The sequence below is a fragment of the Thalassophryne amazonica genome, chromosome 16, assembly GCF_902500255.1.
Source record: "Thalassophryne amazonica chromosome 16, fThaAma1.1, whole genome shotgun sequence".
Classification (NCBI taxonomy): domain Eukaryota; kingdom Metazoa; phylum Chordata; class Actinopteri; order Batrachoidiformes; family Batrachoididae; genus Thalassophryne; species Thalassophryne amazonica.
In genome coordinates, this window is record NC_047118.1 from 77,395,329 (window position 1) to 77,408,155 (window position 12,827).

Sequence of the window (12,827 nt, forward strand, 5' to 3'; positions counted from 1 at the left end):
TGTGAATTGAAAACCCACACTTTGAAGGGACCAGGTGTGGGAGGGCTGGAGGTTTGGACCAAACTCATGCCTAAACGTGCGCCAACATGGCCTTATCATGGCACTATCATGGCACTACGTGGCTTAGTGTGGCTGATGCGAGCCATTCAAGGCTGTAATGACAGGTCGGTCGTGGCTCACTAGAGGCTGCTACACAGCACATGCGGGGTACAGAGAGGCACGTAGTGGCACCTTCATAGTGGATACGTGTTAAGATGAAAACGTGGGTCATTCTTCAAATAATCACCCCACACCCATGCGTGGCTCCTTCTTCAGCCTTCATTATTCGGTGGGACCGAGGCTTAAGAGAAATTGTGGAGAGCTGGGTATGTCCCAACTTGTCCTTTAACACTCCGAAACGGAGGTGTTCCTTTGTCTCGCTTCATCAGCGAATCGGTCGTGACGCGCGAAGCCTCCGCGCGGCTTTCCATGACAAAATCTCTTGCTAAAAGTGAAATCTGCCGGAAGATGGCTGATGTCCAGCTCTTGTGATAACCAGAGAAATTGCTCACCATGGTCCCGGCTCCACACAGCGATCCGTTTAGAAATGATGTGGTGGTTTCTGCCTCTCGATGGCGGCTCGGAGTGCGGCGCGCCATGCGCCATTGTGGGCCGTCCTTAAAGCTGTAGTAACACTCCTTATTGTCTGTGAAGCCCGTAAAATTTTCACTGAAAGCCAGATAAATTTTTCGAATGGTTTCCAGCTGCCTGTCTCTAACAGTTTCTGGAAAAATTCTGACGGAAAAAAAAAGCCCAAATCATTCCGCCATTTCCTCGCAATGAAACAACGACGAGAGGGGTGGACCAGTGCTCACTCAAAGCCTGCCCACAGGCGAATGACGCAACCGACAGACGTGGAAAAACTCACGCATGCGCACAAAGGTTCAAGCTTGGCTGACGTAAAAACATATGAATCAAATCCATATAGTTTTTGAAAAAAATAAAAAGTTCCATTACTTTTCTCACAGACCTCGTACATGTCAGTTTTGCATGAATTACAAAAAAAACAAAAAAAACAAAACAAAACAAACAAACAAAAAAAAAAACGTCATTTCACCTGTTCTCATTTTGTTTGGGGTCGCCACAGCGGATACAGCCAGATCCGCATATAACATAATTTATTATAATTTACACTAATTATGGATTTTTGCATTTATGGAAGGGTTTGCTGTTTTTTGTTTGTTTTGTTTTTACATACACAGATACAGTGTCATGTTAACTGCATTTTGTCACAAACGTCCAGTGCTTGTCTGTGCCCATCAGTATTAAATTATAAAGGAGGATTACGTGAAACAGAGCCTTTTATTTCAGACTTTTATTGTGAAATATCAGAACCCTATGCTTCCTTTGTGTTGTAGGTGTCAGAGTGAGCCTTGGGTAGAACTGTACTGCAAAATCTAAATCAACATCAGTTGTGTGGGATTAGCTCAGGTGCAGAAAGGATGACATTGACCCAAAACAGGTAATTTTCTCTGCAAAGTTCATCATTATTTTTACCCGAGGCCAAAATATGGCCATCGGGTATTGCAAAGGACTTGCGTTTGTCCGTCCATCTGTCTTTGCTCAGCCTAAGTCCAGTCTTATTACTGCCAGGGTCTTCAAATTTACAGGGAACATTCTTAGGACACAGACCATGGACAAGTTCAAAGATGACTAACCTTGATCTATTTTAACAGGTCAAAAGGTCACATTTAATTTCCTATTTTTATGCTAATATGGCCCAGGGTATTTTAGCATTGCATTATATAAGTTTAATCTTTCCTGCATTTGTCTACATAATCACACTAAAATGAGGCATTCTTTCACAAAACAGCCAACTTTATCATCAAATAACATAAAATTTTAACAAATGTCAAGAGTCTGACCTGGAAAGCTTGAATCTTGAGCTGCTGTTGCTGATTGAGTGCACTGATGGACACGTGTTGAGCCGATGACATCTGTCCAGCCAGAACTTGAGGAACCATGCCTGGCTGCTGCTGTTGCTGAGAATGTGGAGGCAGCTGGCCCGGTTGGGCCTGAGCCTGCTGCTGCTGAACCATGTGCTGGATGGACTGGGCCTGGGCATGCTGCTGTTGCAGCTGCAGCATCTGCTGCTGCTGCTGGATCCTCGACTGGTGCATCTGCAGACATGGGCCACAGCCAGTTATTTAACCCAACAGTGATTTTTCAGCAGAAACTTTATGTATGATCGGGGGGAGAGAACTTATTTTGTTCATGATATGATCCACTGCAAGAACACCAGTGTCACTTTTAAGCATGCATTTTTGTTTTTAATATTTAATAAAATATTGAAGCTGATGTGACATACTGTACTATAATTAGGGTTGGGCAATAAAACAATCTCGAACAAAGACTGCAATAATATTTACGTCAATTACGGTGATAAGCCATGTACAATTTACTTGATATGGTTCAATGTAGCAGCTTATTACATACTTTGTGCAGCCACTCTGAGTGCTTTAAGGTCAAACTTAAGCATGTGCCAAGATGAATATATCAGTCACAATAAGACATTTTTAGCATAAATTAAACCCAAGTGCCTGTTTCCATTAATTTTGTTTCATATACAGGTTACAGGTAGAGCAGACAGGCAGAATCTGTTATCATTCCCTGTTACATAGTCAGTGCTTTTGCAGTGTAATTGCAGTGAAAACAGATTTTACTGTCCTCTTCAAGTCCATTTCTGATGGATTGTGCATGTGATATACCCTTCTTACCGACCAATCAGGTAGCACTTTACACATAACTAAAATTTTTCTTCTTGTCATGTCTGTTTTCCTCCTGGTCACAGAGACAATATAGGTGCATACCAGAGGGACACGGGCACAAAAGCCCACCCACCACCATCTTAGAGTAATGGTCCAATTTTTGTAAACATTTTTTGCACATATTCATAATAATAATGTATTTTTAACAAAACTAAAACATGGGTGAATTAACATTATGCTGTGTTAATTTTACCAGTACAATGCTGCACTACTAAGTGGAACTGAAGAGTCATAAAAAAAAAAAAAAATTAAATATAAGGATTGGCTCAGATCAAAGATGGTTTTACACATCGGATTGACAAATGTGCTCATAATGTGCTCTGGGCAAGTGCAATAACTACAAAAAATACAATTATCAGATTAGGACTTGGTATCTGCAGATACTCAATATTAAATGATCCGATTTGGGGAAAAAAACCTGATTGGGAGGATATACCTGCAGAGAGTAAGTACTTTTATCACCAAAATAATTATATGCTAGTTGTTAACTGTTTAATGTGGTCAATCAAGTAACTTAAGATCGTCATTGCAGCTTTTATTGAATTATTTCAATAAGTTACAAGGCAGGCTAACTTGTATTGCTTTGTTAAGGGAAACATTTTTGCAAAGTTAAGGGTTTACATTGATGTTCTTTGTTTTGTTCATAAATTACAACCCGGAATCAGAAAAATTTGGGTCCATATACACTCACCAGAGACTTTATTAGGTACACCTTGCTTGTATTGGGTTGGACACCCTTTTGCCTTCAGAACCGCCTTAGTTGTTCGTGGCATAGATTCAGAAAGGTGCTGGATATGTTCCTCAGCGATGTTTGTCCATATTGAAATGACAGCATCAAGCAGCTGCCCATTCAACCAGTCTGCACCATCTTTGACCTCCGATATTAACAAGGCATTTTCGTCTGCACAACTGCTGTTCACTGGCTATCTAGATTTTTTGGACCATTCTCTGTAAAACCTAGAAATGGTTGTTCGTGAAAATCCCAATACATCAGCAGTTTCTGAAATACTCAGACTAGCCCATCTGGGAACAACCATGCCACCTTCAAAGACACTTAAATTTCCATTCTTCCCCATTCTGATACTCCGTCTGAATTTCATTCAGCAAGTCGTCTTCTCCACGTATAGACGCCTGAATGCATCGAGTTGCTACCATGTGATTGGCTGATTAGCTACTTGTGTTTACAAGCAACTGAACAGGTGTATCTAATAAAAGTGGCCAGTGAGTGTAGAAAATATATGTGACTTAAAAAAAAAAAAAAAAAAGAAAAACAGTGATCCTTACATTTACTTTTGACTTCTATTTCTTTGCAGACAATATGAAACCAAAATATTTTATGTTTTGTTCAGTCAATGTCATTTCATTTGTTAATATCCATCCACTCCCTGCATTTAAGGTGACTAACCCATTCCAAAAAAGTTTGGACATGGCAATTAATTCCAAATATAAGGATTAAAACATCACTTTTACATCCAGCTTTCTTGAGACAAGAGAGGGGACAGATACACAAACATTTCTAAGTCACTGAACTTGTCTTGGAGTTGATTTACATTAATTGTGAAGAAATACAAACAGTATGATGGTGTTGTGTGGTAAATCTGTGTCAAATAAGCAGTTCTGAAAAAATGAGTGACCATACTGGAAGGACACAAGTGAGGGAAGCCACCAAGACCCCCATGACAGCTCTGAAAGAATTACAGGCTTTTGTGGATGAGAGTGGAGAAACTGGGAACAAAGCAACATTTGCCTGTTGCGTCTCCATTCACAGCTTCACGTTGGAGTAGAGTAGAGAAGGCTTGCAAAACAGTAATCAAATATAGGTTCAGTTTTCCCAAATCTTCTGGCAAACTACAGCTGAAATTTCACGCTTATTTGAAGAAAATCGTCCTCTATACCACTTCATCATGAAGCTGTATAACTGGTGACGCAACTGACAAAAGTTACACAATGCAGTTTCTCCAACCAGAACCACAGAAGACTATATAGAAGACTATTGCTACTATGACGACTTTTTTTCAGAGCTGTCTGGGTGTCTTGGAGGCTTCCCTCACAAGTCTCCTTCCAGCATGGCCATTCAGTTTTTGAAAAATACTTATTTAAGACAGATTTATAATACTGTCTATATTTCTTAATGATTAATGTAAATGAACACAAGACATATCTGTAACTTAGAAATGTTAATGTATCCATCACGACTTCCTCCTTATATTTAGAATAAATTGCCCCTAATCCAAGTGATTTTTTTTATGTATTGCAGACCTTAAATGGATGTTGGGTATATCTTGGGTGTGTACTCGTGTGTCTACAATAACATACAGTGGGGAAAGTAAGTATTTGTAAGTATCCACTGTTGATTTTGCAGGTTTTCCCCACCTACAAAGAATGGAGAGGTCTGTAATTTTTATCGTAGGTACACGTCAACTGTGAGAGAAATAATCTAAAAAAATAAAATTCAGAAAATTACATTGCATGATTTTTAAATAATTTATTTGCATTTTATTGCATGAAATAAGTATTTGATACAGTAGTAAAACAAGCCTTAATACTTGGCACAGAAACCTTTGTTTGCAATTACAGAGGTCAGATGTTTCCTGTAGTTCTTGACCAAGTTTGCACACTGCAGCGGGGATTTTGGTCCACTCCTCCATACAGATCTTCCCCAGATCTTTCAGGTTTTCAGTTTCAGCTCCCTCCAAAGACTTTCTATTGAGTTCAGGTCTGGCGACTGGCTCAGCCACTCCAGGACCTTGAAATGCTTCTTATGGAGCCACTCCTTAATTGCCCTGACTGTTTGGGGTCACTGTCATGGTGGAAGGCCCAGCTATGACCATCTTCAATGCTCTTACTGAAGGAAGGAGGTAGTTTGCCAAAATCTCATGATACATGACTCCATCCATCCTCCCTTCAATACGGTGCGGTCGTCCTGTCCCCTTTGCAGATAAGCACCCCAAAAATGGTGTTTCCACCCTCCATGTTTCACAGTTGGGATGGTTTTCTTGGGGTTGTTCTCATCCTCCAATCATGGCAAGTGGAGTTGATACCAAAAGGGTCTATTCTGGTCTCATCTGACCACATGACCTTCTCCCATGCCTCCTCTGGATCTTCCAGATGGTCACTGGCGAACTTCAAATGGGCCTGGACATGTGCCGGCGTGAGCAGGGGGACCTTGCTGCCCTGCAGGATTTTAAACCATGACGGCATAGTGTGTTACTAATGTATTCTTTGCAACTGTAGTCCCAGCTCTCTCCAGGTCATTGACCAGGTCCTCCTGTGTAGTTCTGGGCTTTCTCAGAATCATCCTTACCCCATGAGAAGAGATCTTGCATGGAGCCCCAAACTGAGATAAATTGACAGTCATCTTGCATTTCTTCCATTTTCTAATCATTACACCAACAGTTATTGTCTTCTCACCAAGCTGTTTGCCTGTTGTTCTGTAGTCCATCCCGGCCTTGCGCAGGTCTACGGTTTTGTCCCTGATGTGCTTAGACAGCTCTTTGTTCTTGGCCATGGTGGACAGGTTGGAGTGTGATTGAGTGTGTGAACAGGTGTCTTTTATACAGGCTTGGGGAGTAACGGAATACATGTAATGGCGTTATGTAATTAGGATACAAAAAAGGTAACTGTATTCCGCTACAGTTACAGAAAAAAAGACGTATTCAGATTACAGGTATATTTAGTAAAAATGGGGATTACTTTGCAGGATTACAATTTTAATACATTTTATGATATTATCTGTGTGTATATATATATATATATATATATTTTTTTTTTTTTTTTTTTTTTTTTTTTCCTTTGAAACGAAAACGTCCCTTCATGTACAGCGACATCACGTCTCCTAACAGGGCAAAATATTGATGAAGTACCCAGATGTCAATGCATTTTCAATGGAGATCCGCGACGGGACACACTCAGAAAAATGCTCGCAAAATATGTGTTAAAATGCCATTTTGACCTGGATACCGAGCCATTAAAATTAAATTAAATTAAATTATGTCAGGAAAGTATTAAATTTACTCGGACACACACACACATTCCCAAATATTAGTGCTGAAAGTGACACGGATCTGCGCTGTTCAAGCTGCTGAGCTGAGACGTCCTGCTGCATCAGCTCTGTTAAACGCAGCGCAGCTAAAACCATTACATTTATATACATATTATATTTTTACACAATTATCCTTTATTGACCGAGTTTCATTCATGAACTCAGTGGTGTGTGTGCACATCTCTCTGTGTGGGTGTGACTGTGAGCGGCACAGCGCGGGTCATTATAATCTCATTATTTTAAGGTGCAAATTAAAAAAAAAAATCCCCAATCTTGTCGAACAATTTTAATCACTAACGACAAGTATTTTAACTAGACATTGGTCTAGCAGTGGAAAATATCAACTAGACATAAGTGAAGAGTTAATGGTCCATGTCATTGGGCGACACAGGTACGGCAGGAGACATACAGCTGTTTATCATCCAAATATCATGGACAAAGTGACAAGAAGAACCAAAACCACTTACTTATGGAAGGAAATATTGTCTCCCTTGTTCCTCCGTTTGCGGCTTTGCTAACATGCGCAGCTTTCCGGCATATTCCACCTGTTTCTTGAACTTCTATGCACGCAAATCACTAAACATGCCCGGAATTAAAATGGCGACCACGCCTCCTTACTGACAGTATTTACTTAATGGTTTTCATTATGCTGTTGTTCCTATTTTGAAAGTTCAATAAGTGGACTGATATGTTAAACATGGTGCGAATGCTATGTGAAAGACTAAAGTAAAATAATTTTATGTTTACTGAACAAGTAGCAGAATTTTTTTGTTTTGTATATTGTTCTGCCACTTTTAATTAGAAATTCATCCGCACACTGCCTGAGTTTTCATTATCCTTCATTTGTTTGGCATTTGTTGTTGAAAATTTAGCAGGTGAACACTGGGTGTATTTCAAACAATATTGTGGCGCTCTTAATTCATAATGTGAAGTAAACAGAGCATGCCATGTAAAAGAAACAGTTTTATTTTTGCTTAATAAACTGTACTATGTAGTCAAGACTATTTATATTTAGTTTCTTTTGTCTGTATTAGCATATTTGATATTGGAGTAATACAGAAGTAACTGAAAGTAATCAAATTACATGACTTTAATATTATGGTACTTGGATTACGTTAGTGATTACATTTTTTCAGCAGGTAACTAGTAACTGTATCGGAATACATTTTTAAAGCAACCCTCCCAACCCTGCTTTTATACAGGTAACGAGTTAAACAGGTGCAATTAATACAGGTAAAGAGTGCAGAATAGGAGGGCTTTTTAAAGAAAAACTAACAGGTCTGTGAGAGACAGAATTCTTGCTGGTTGGTAGGTGATCAAATACTTATTTCATGCAATGAAATGCAAATTAATTATTAAAAAAAAAAAAATCAAACAATGTGATTTTCTGGATTATTTTTTAGATTCCGTCTCTCACAGTTGAAGTGTACCTACGATAAAAATTACAGACCTCTACATTCTTTCTAGGTGGGAAAACTTGCAAAATTAACAGTGGATCAAATACTTATTTGCCTCACTGTAGAAGTCAAAGTAAATGTAAGGATCACTGCATTTTTTTTTTTTTATTCAAATTTTTCACATCATCCCAACCTTTTCTGATTTGGGATTGTATTCTAAAGTGCAAATAATAAATCAATCAATCAAACAATTTTTTTTATATAGCGCCAAATCACAACAAACAGTTGCCCCAAGGCGCTTTATATTGTAAGGCAAGGCCATACAATAATTATGTAAAACCCCAACGGTCAAAACGACCCCCTGTGAGCAAGCACTTGGCTACAGTGGGAAGGAAAAACTCCCTTTTAACAGGAAGAAACCTCCAGCAGAACCAGGCTCAGGGAGGGGCAGTCTTCTGCTGGGACTGGTTGGGGCTGAGGGAGAGAACCAGGAAAAAGACATGCTGTGGAGGGGAGCAGAGATCGATCACTAATGATTAAATGCAGAGTGGTGCATACAGAGCAAAAGGAGAAAGAAACAGTGCATCATGGGAACCCCCCAGCAGTCTACGTCTATAGCAGCATAACTAAGGGATGGTTTAGGGTCACCTGATCCAGCCCTAACTATAAGCTTTAGCAAAAAGGAAAGTTTTAAGCCTAATCTTAAAGTAGAGAGGGTGTCTGTCTCCCTGATCTGAATTGGGAGCTGGTTCCACAGGAGAGGAGCCTGAAAGCTGAAGGCTCTGCCTCCCATTCTACTCTTACAAACCCTAGGAACTACAAGTAAGCCTGCAGTCTGAGAGCGAAGCGCTCTATTGGGGTGATATGGTACTACGAGGTCCCTAAGATAAGATGGGACCTGATTATTCAAAACCTTATAAGTAAGAAGAAGAATTTTAAATTCTATTCTAGAATTAACAGGAAGCCAATGAAGAGAGGCCAATATGGGTGAGATATGCTCTCTCCTTCTAGTCCCCGTCAGTACTCTAGCTGCAGCATTTTGAATTAACTGAAGGCTTTTTAGGGAACTTTTAGGACAACCTGATAATAATGAATTACAATAGTCCAGCCTAGAGGAAATAAATGCATGAATTAGTTTTTCAGCATCACTCTGAGACAAGACCTTTCTGATTTTAGAGATATTGCGTAAATGCAAAAAAGCAGTCCTACATATTTGTTTAATATGCGCTTTGAATGACATATCCTGATCAAAAATGACTCCAAGATTTCTCACAGTATTACTAGAGGTCAGGGTAATGCCATCCAGAGTAAGGATCTGGTTAGACACCATGTTTCTAAGATTTGTGGGGCCAAGTACAATAACTTCAGTTTTATCTGAGTTTAAAAGCAGGAAATTAGAGGTCATCCATGTCTTTATGTCTGTAAGACAATCCTGCAGTTTAGCTAATTGGTGTGTGTCCTCTGGCTTCATGGACAGATAAAGCTGGGTATCATCTGCGTAACAATGAAAATTTAAGCAATACCGTCTAATAATACTGCCTAAGGGAAGCATGTATAAAGTGAATAAAATTGGTCCTAGCACAGAACCTTGTGGAACTCCATAATTAACCTTAGTCTGTGAAGAAGATTCCCCATTTACATGAACAAATTGTAATCTATTAGACAAATATGATTCAAACCACCGCAGCGCAGTGCCTTTAATACCTATGGCATGCTCTAATCTCTGTAATAAAATTTTATGGTCAACAGTATCAAAAGCAGCACTGAGGTCTAACAGAACAAGCACAGAGATGAGTCCACTGTCCGAGGCCATAAGAAGATCATTTGTAACCTTCACTAATGCTGTTTCTGTACTATGATGAATTCTAAAACCTGACTGAAACTCTTCAAATAGACCATTCCTCTGCAGATGATCAGTTAGCTGTTTTACAACTACCCTTTCAAGAATTTTTGAGAGAAAAGGAAGGTTGGAGATTGGCCTATAATTAGCTAAGATAGCTGGGTCAAGTGATGGCTTTTTAAGCAATGGTTTAATTACTGCCACCTTAAAAGCCTGTGGTACATAGCCAACTAACAAAGACAGATTGATCATATTTAAGATCGAAGCATTAAATAATGGTAGGGCTTCCTTGAGCAGCCTGGTAGGAATGGGGTCTAATAAACATGTTGATGGTTTGGATGAAGTAACTAATGAAAATAACTCAGACAGAACAATCGGAGAGAAAGAGTCTAACCAAATACCGGCATCACTGAAAGCAGCCAAAGATAACGATACGTCTTTGGGATGGTTATGAGTAATTTTTTCTCTAATAGTTAAAATTTTGTTAGCAAAGAAAGTCATGAAGTCATTACTAGTTAAAGTTAATGGAATACTCAGCTCAATAGAGCTCTGACTCTTTGTCAGCCTGGCTACAGTGCTGAAACGAAACCTGGGGTTGTTCTTATTTTCTTCAATTAGTGATGAGTAGAAAGATGTCCTAGCTTTACGGAGGGCTTTTTTATAGAGCAACAGACTCTTTTTCCAGGCTAAGTGAAGATCTTCTAAATTAGTGAGACGCCATTTCCTCTCCAACTTACGGGTTATCTGCTTTAAGCTACGAGTTTGTGAGTTATACCACGGAGTCAGACACTTCTGATTTAAAGCTCTCTTTTTCAGAGGAGCTACAGCATCCAAAGTTGTCTTCAATGAGGATGTAAAACTATTGATGAGATACTCTATCTCCCTTACAGAGTTTAGGTAGCTACTCTGCACTGTGTTGGTATATGGCATTAGAGAACATAAAGAAGGAATCATATCCTTAAACCTAGTTACAGCGCTTTCTGAAAGACTTCTAGTGTAATGAAACTTATTCCCCACTGCTGGGTAGTCCATCAGAGTAAATGTAAATGTTATTAAGAAATGATCAGACAGAAGGGAGTTTTCAGGGAATACTGTTAAGTCTTCTATTTCCATACCATAAGTCAGAACAAGATCGAAGATATGATTAAAGTGGTGGGTGGACTCATTTACTTTTTGAGCAAAGCCAATAGAGTCTAATAATAGATTAAATGCAGTGTTGAGGCTGTCATTCTCAGCATCTGTGTGGATGTTAAAATCGCCCACTATAATTATCTTATCTGAGCTAAGCACTAAGTCAGACAAAAGGTCTGAAAATTCACAGAGAAACTCACAGTAACAACCAGGAGGACGATAGATAATAACAAATAAAACTGGTTTTTGGGACTTCCAATTTGGATGGACAAGACTAAGAGACAAGCTTTCAAATGAATTAAAGCTCTGTCTGGGTTTTTGATTAATTAATAAGCTGGAATGGAAGATTGCTGCTAATCCTCCGCCCCGGCCCGTGCTACGAGCATTCTGACAGTTAGTGTGACTCGGGGGTGTTGACTCATTTAAACTAACATATTCATCCTGCTGTAACCAGGTTTCTGTTAGGCAGAATAAATCAATATGTTGATCAATTATTATATCATTTACCAACAGGGACTTAGAAGAGAGAGACCTAATGTTTAATAGACCACATTTAACTGTTTTAGTCTGTGGTGCAGTTGAAGGTGCTATATTATTTTTTCTTTTTGAATTTTTATGCTTAAATAGATTTTTGCTGGTTATTGGTGGTTGGGAGCAGGCACCGTCTCTACGGGGATGGGGTAATGAGGGGATGGCAGGGGGAGAGAAGCTGCAGAGAGGTGTGTAAGACTACAACTCTGCTTCCTGGTCCCAACCCTGGATAGTCACAGTTTGGAGGATTTAAGAAAATTGGCCAGATTTCTAGAAATGAGAGCTGCTCCATCCAAAGTGGGATGGATGCCGTCTCTCCTAACAAGACCAGGTTTTCCCCAGAAGCTTTGCCAATTATCTATGAAGCCCACCTTATTTTTTGGACACCACTCAGACAGACAGCAATTCAGGGAGAACATGCGGCTAAACATGTCACTCCCGGTCCGATTGGGGAGGGGCCCAGAGAAAACTACCCTCTGATTTCTTCAAGCTTCAGTATTCAAACTACTCTTTAAACTAGAAGCATTATCAAATGTATATATTGTGATAAATAGTGAAACTGACCAATACGGGGGGGGGGGGGGGGGGTCGTGATTTTTTTTTTTTTGCCATATAACACAGCACTAACTATATAATCACCATTTTATATTTAGTATCTTTATTCAGCTAAGCCCCAGCAGTTCTACAGTGGAAACACTGCCAGCACGGTGGCTCCAGCATGAGTAAAGTAGGAAAGTGAGGCTACATGCATACTTGGTTCTGCTGCTGCTGGTTCTGGGCCTGCTGTGGCTGTTGATTCTGGTGCTGCTGTTGGAGCTGCTGATTCTGGTGGTGCTGCTGTTGCAGTATTTTCAGCTGCTGCTGCTGAAACTGTTGCTGCTGCAAGGCATTCTGCTGCTGCTGCATGACATTCTGCTGCTGCTGCATGACATTCTGCTGCTGCTGCTGCATGGCATTCTGCTGCTGCTGCTGCATGGCATTTTGCTGCTGCATGGCATTCTGCTGCTGCTGCTGCATGGCATTTTGCTGCTGCATGGCATTCTGCTGCTGCTGCTGCATGGCATTCTGCTGCTGCTGCA

The 12,827-nt window shown here is 39.9% G+C and overlaps 1 protein-coding gene across 2 annotated transcripts in view; it reads right to left on the minus strand.

The window, feature by feature from the left end:
* LOC117527568 (mediator of RNA polymerase II transcription subunit 15-like) overlaps positions 1 to 12,709 on the minus strand; it is a 51,695-nt gene extending 38,986 nt beyond the window's left edge. For both annotated transcript variants that reach the window (XM_034189971.1, XM_034189970.1), the window contains exons 1-2: positions 12,502 to 12,709; positions 1,905 to 2,159 (exon numbers count right to left, since the gene is read on the minus strand). In XM_034189971.1, coding sequence (XP_034045862.1) covers positions 1,905 to 2,159; positions 12,502 to 12,699 — 453 coding nt within the window. In that variant the 5' untranslated portion in view covers positions 12,700 to 12,709. The remainder of the gene's footprint in view (positions 1 to 1,904; positions 2,160 to 12,501) is intronic.
* Between the last annotated feature and the right edge of the window lie 118 nt (positions 12,710 to 12,827).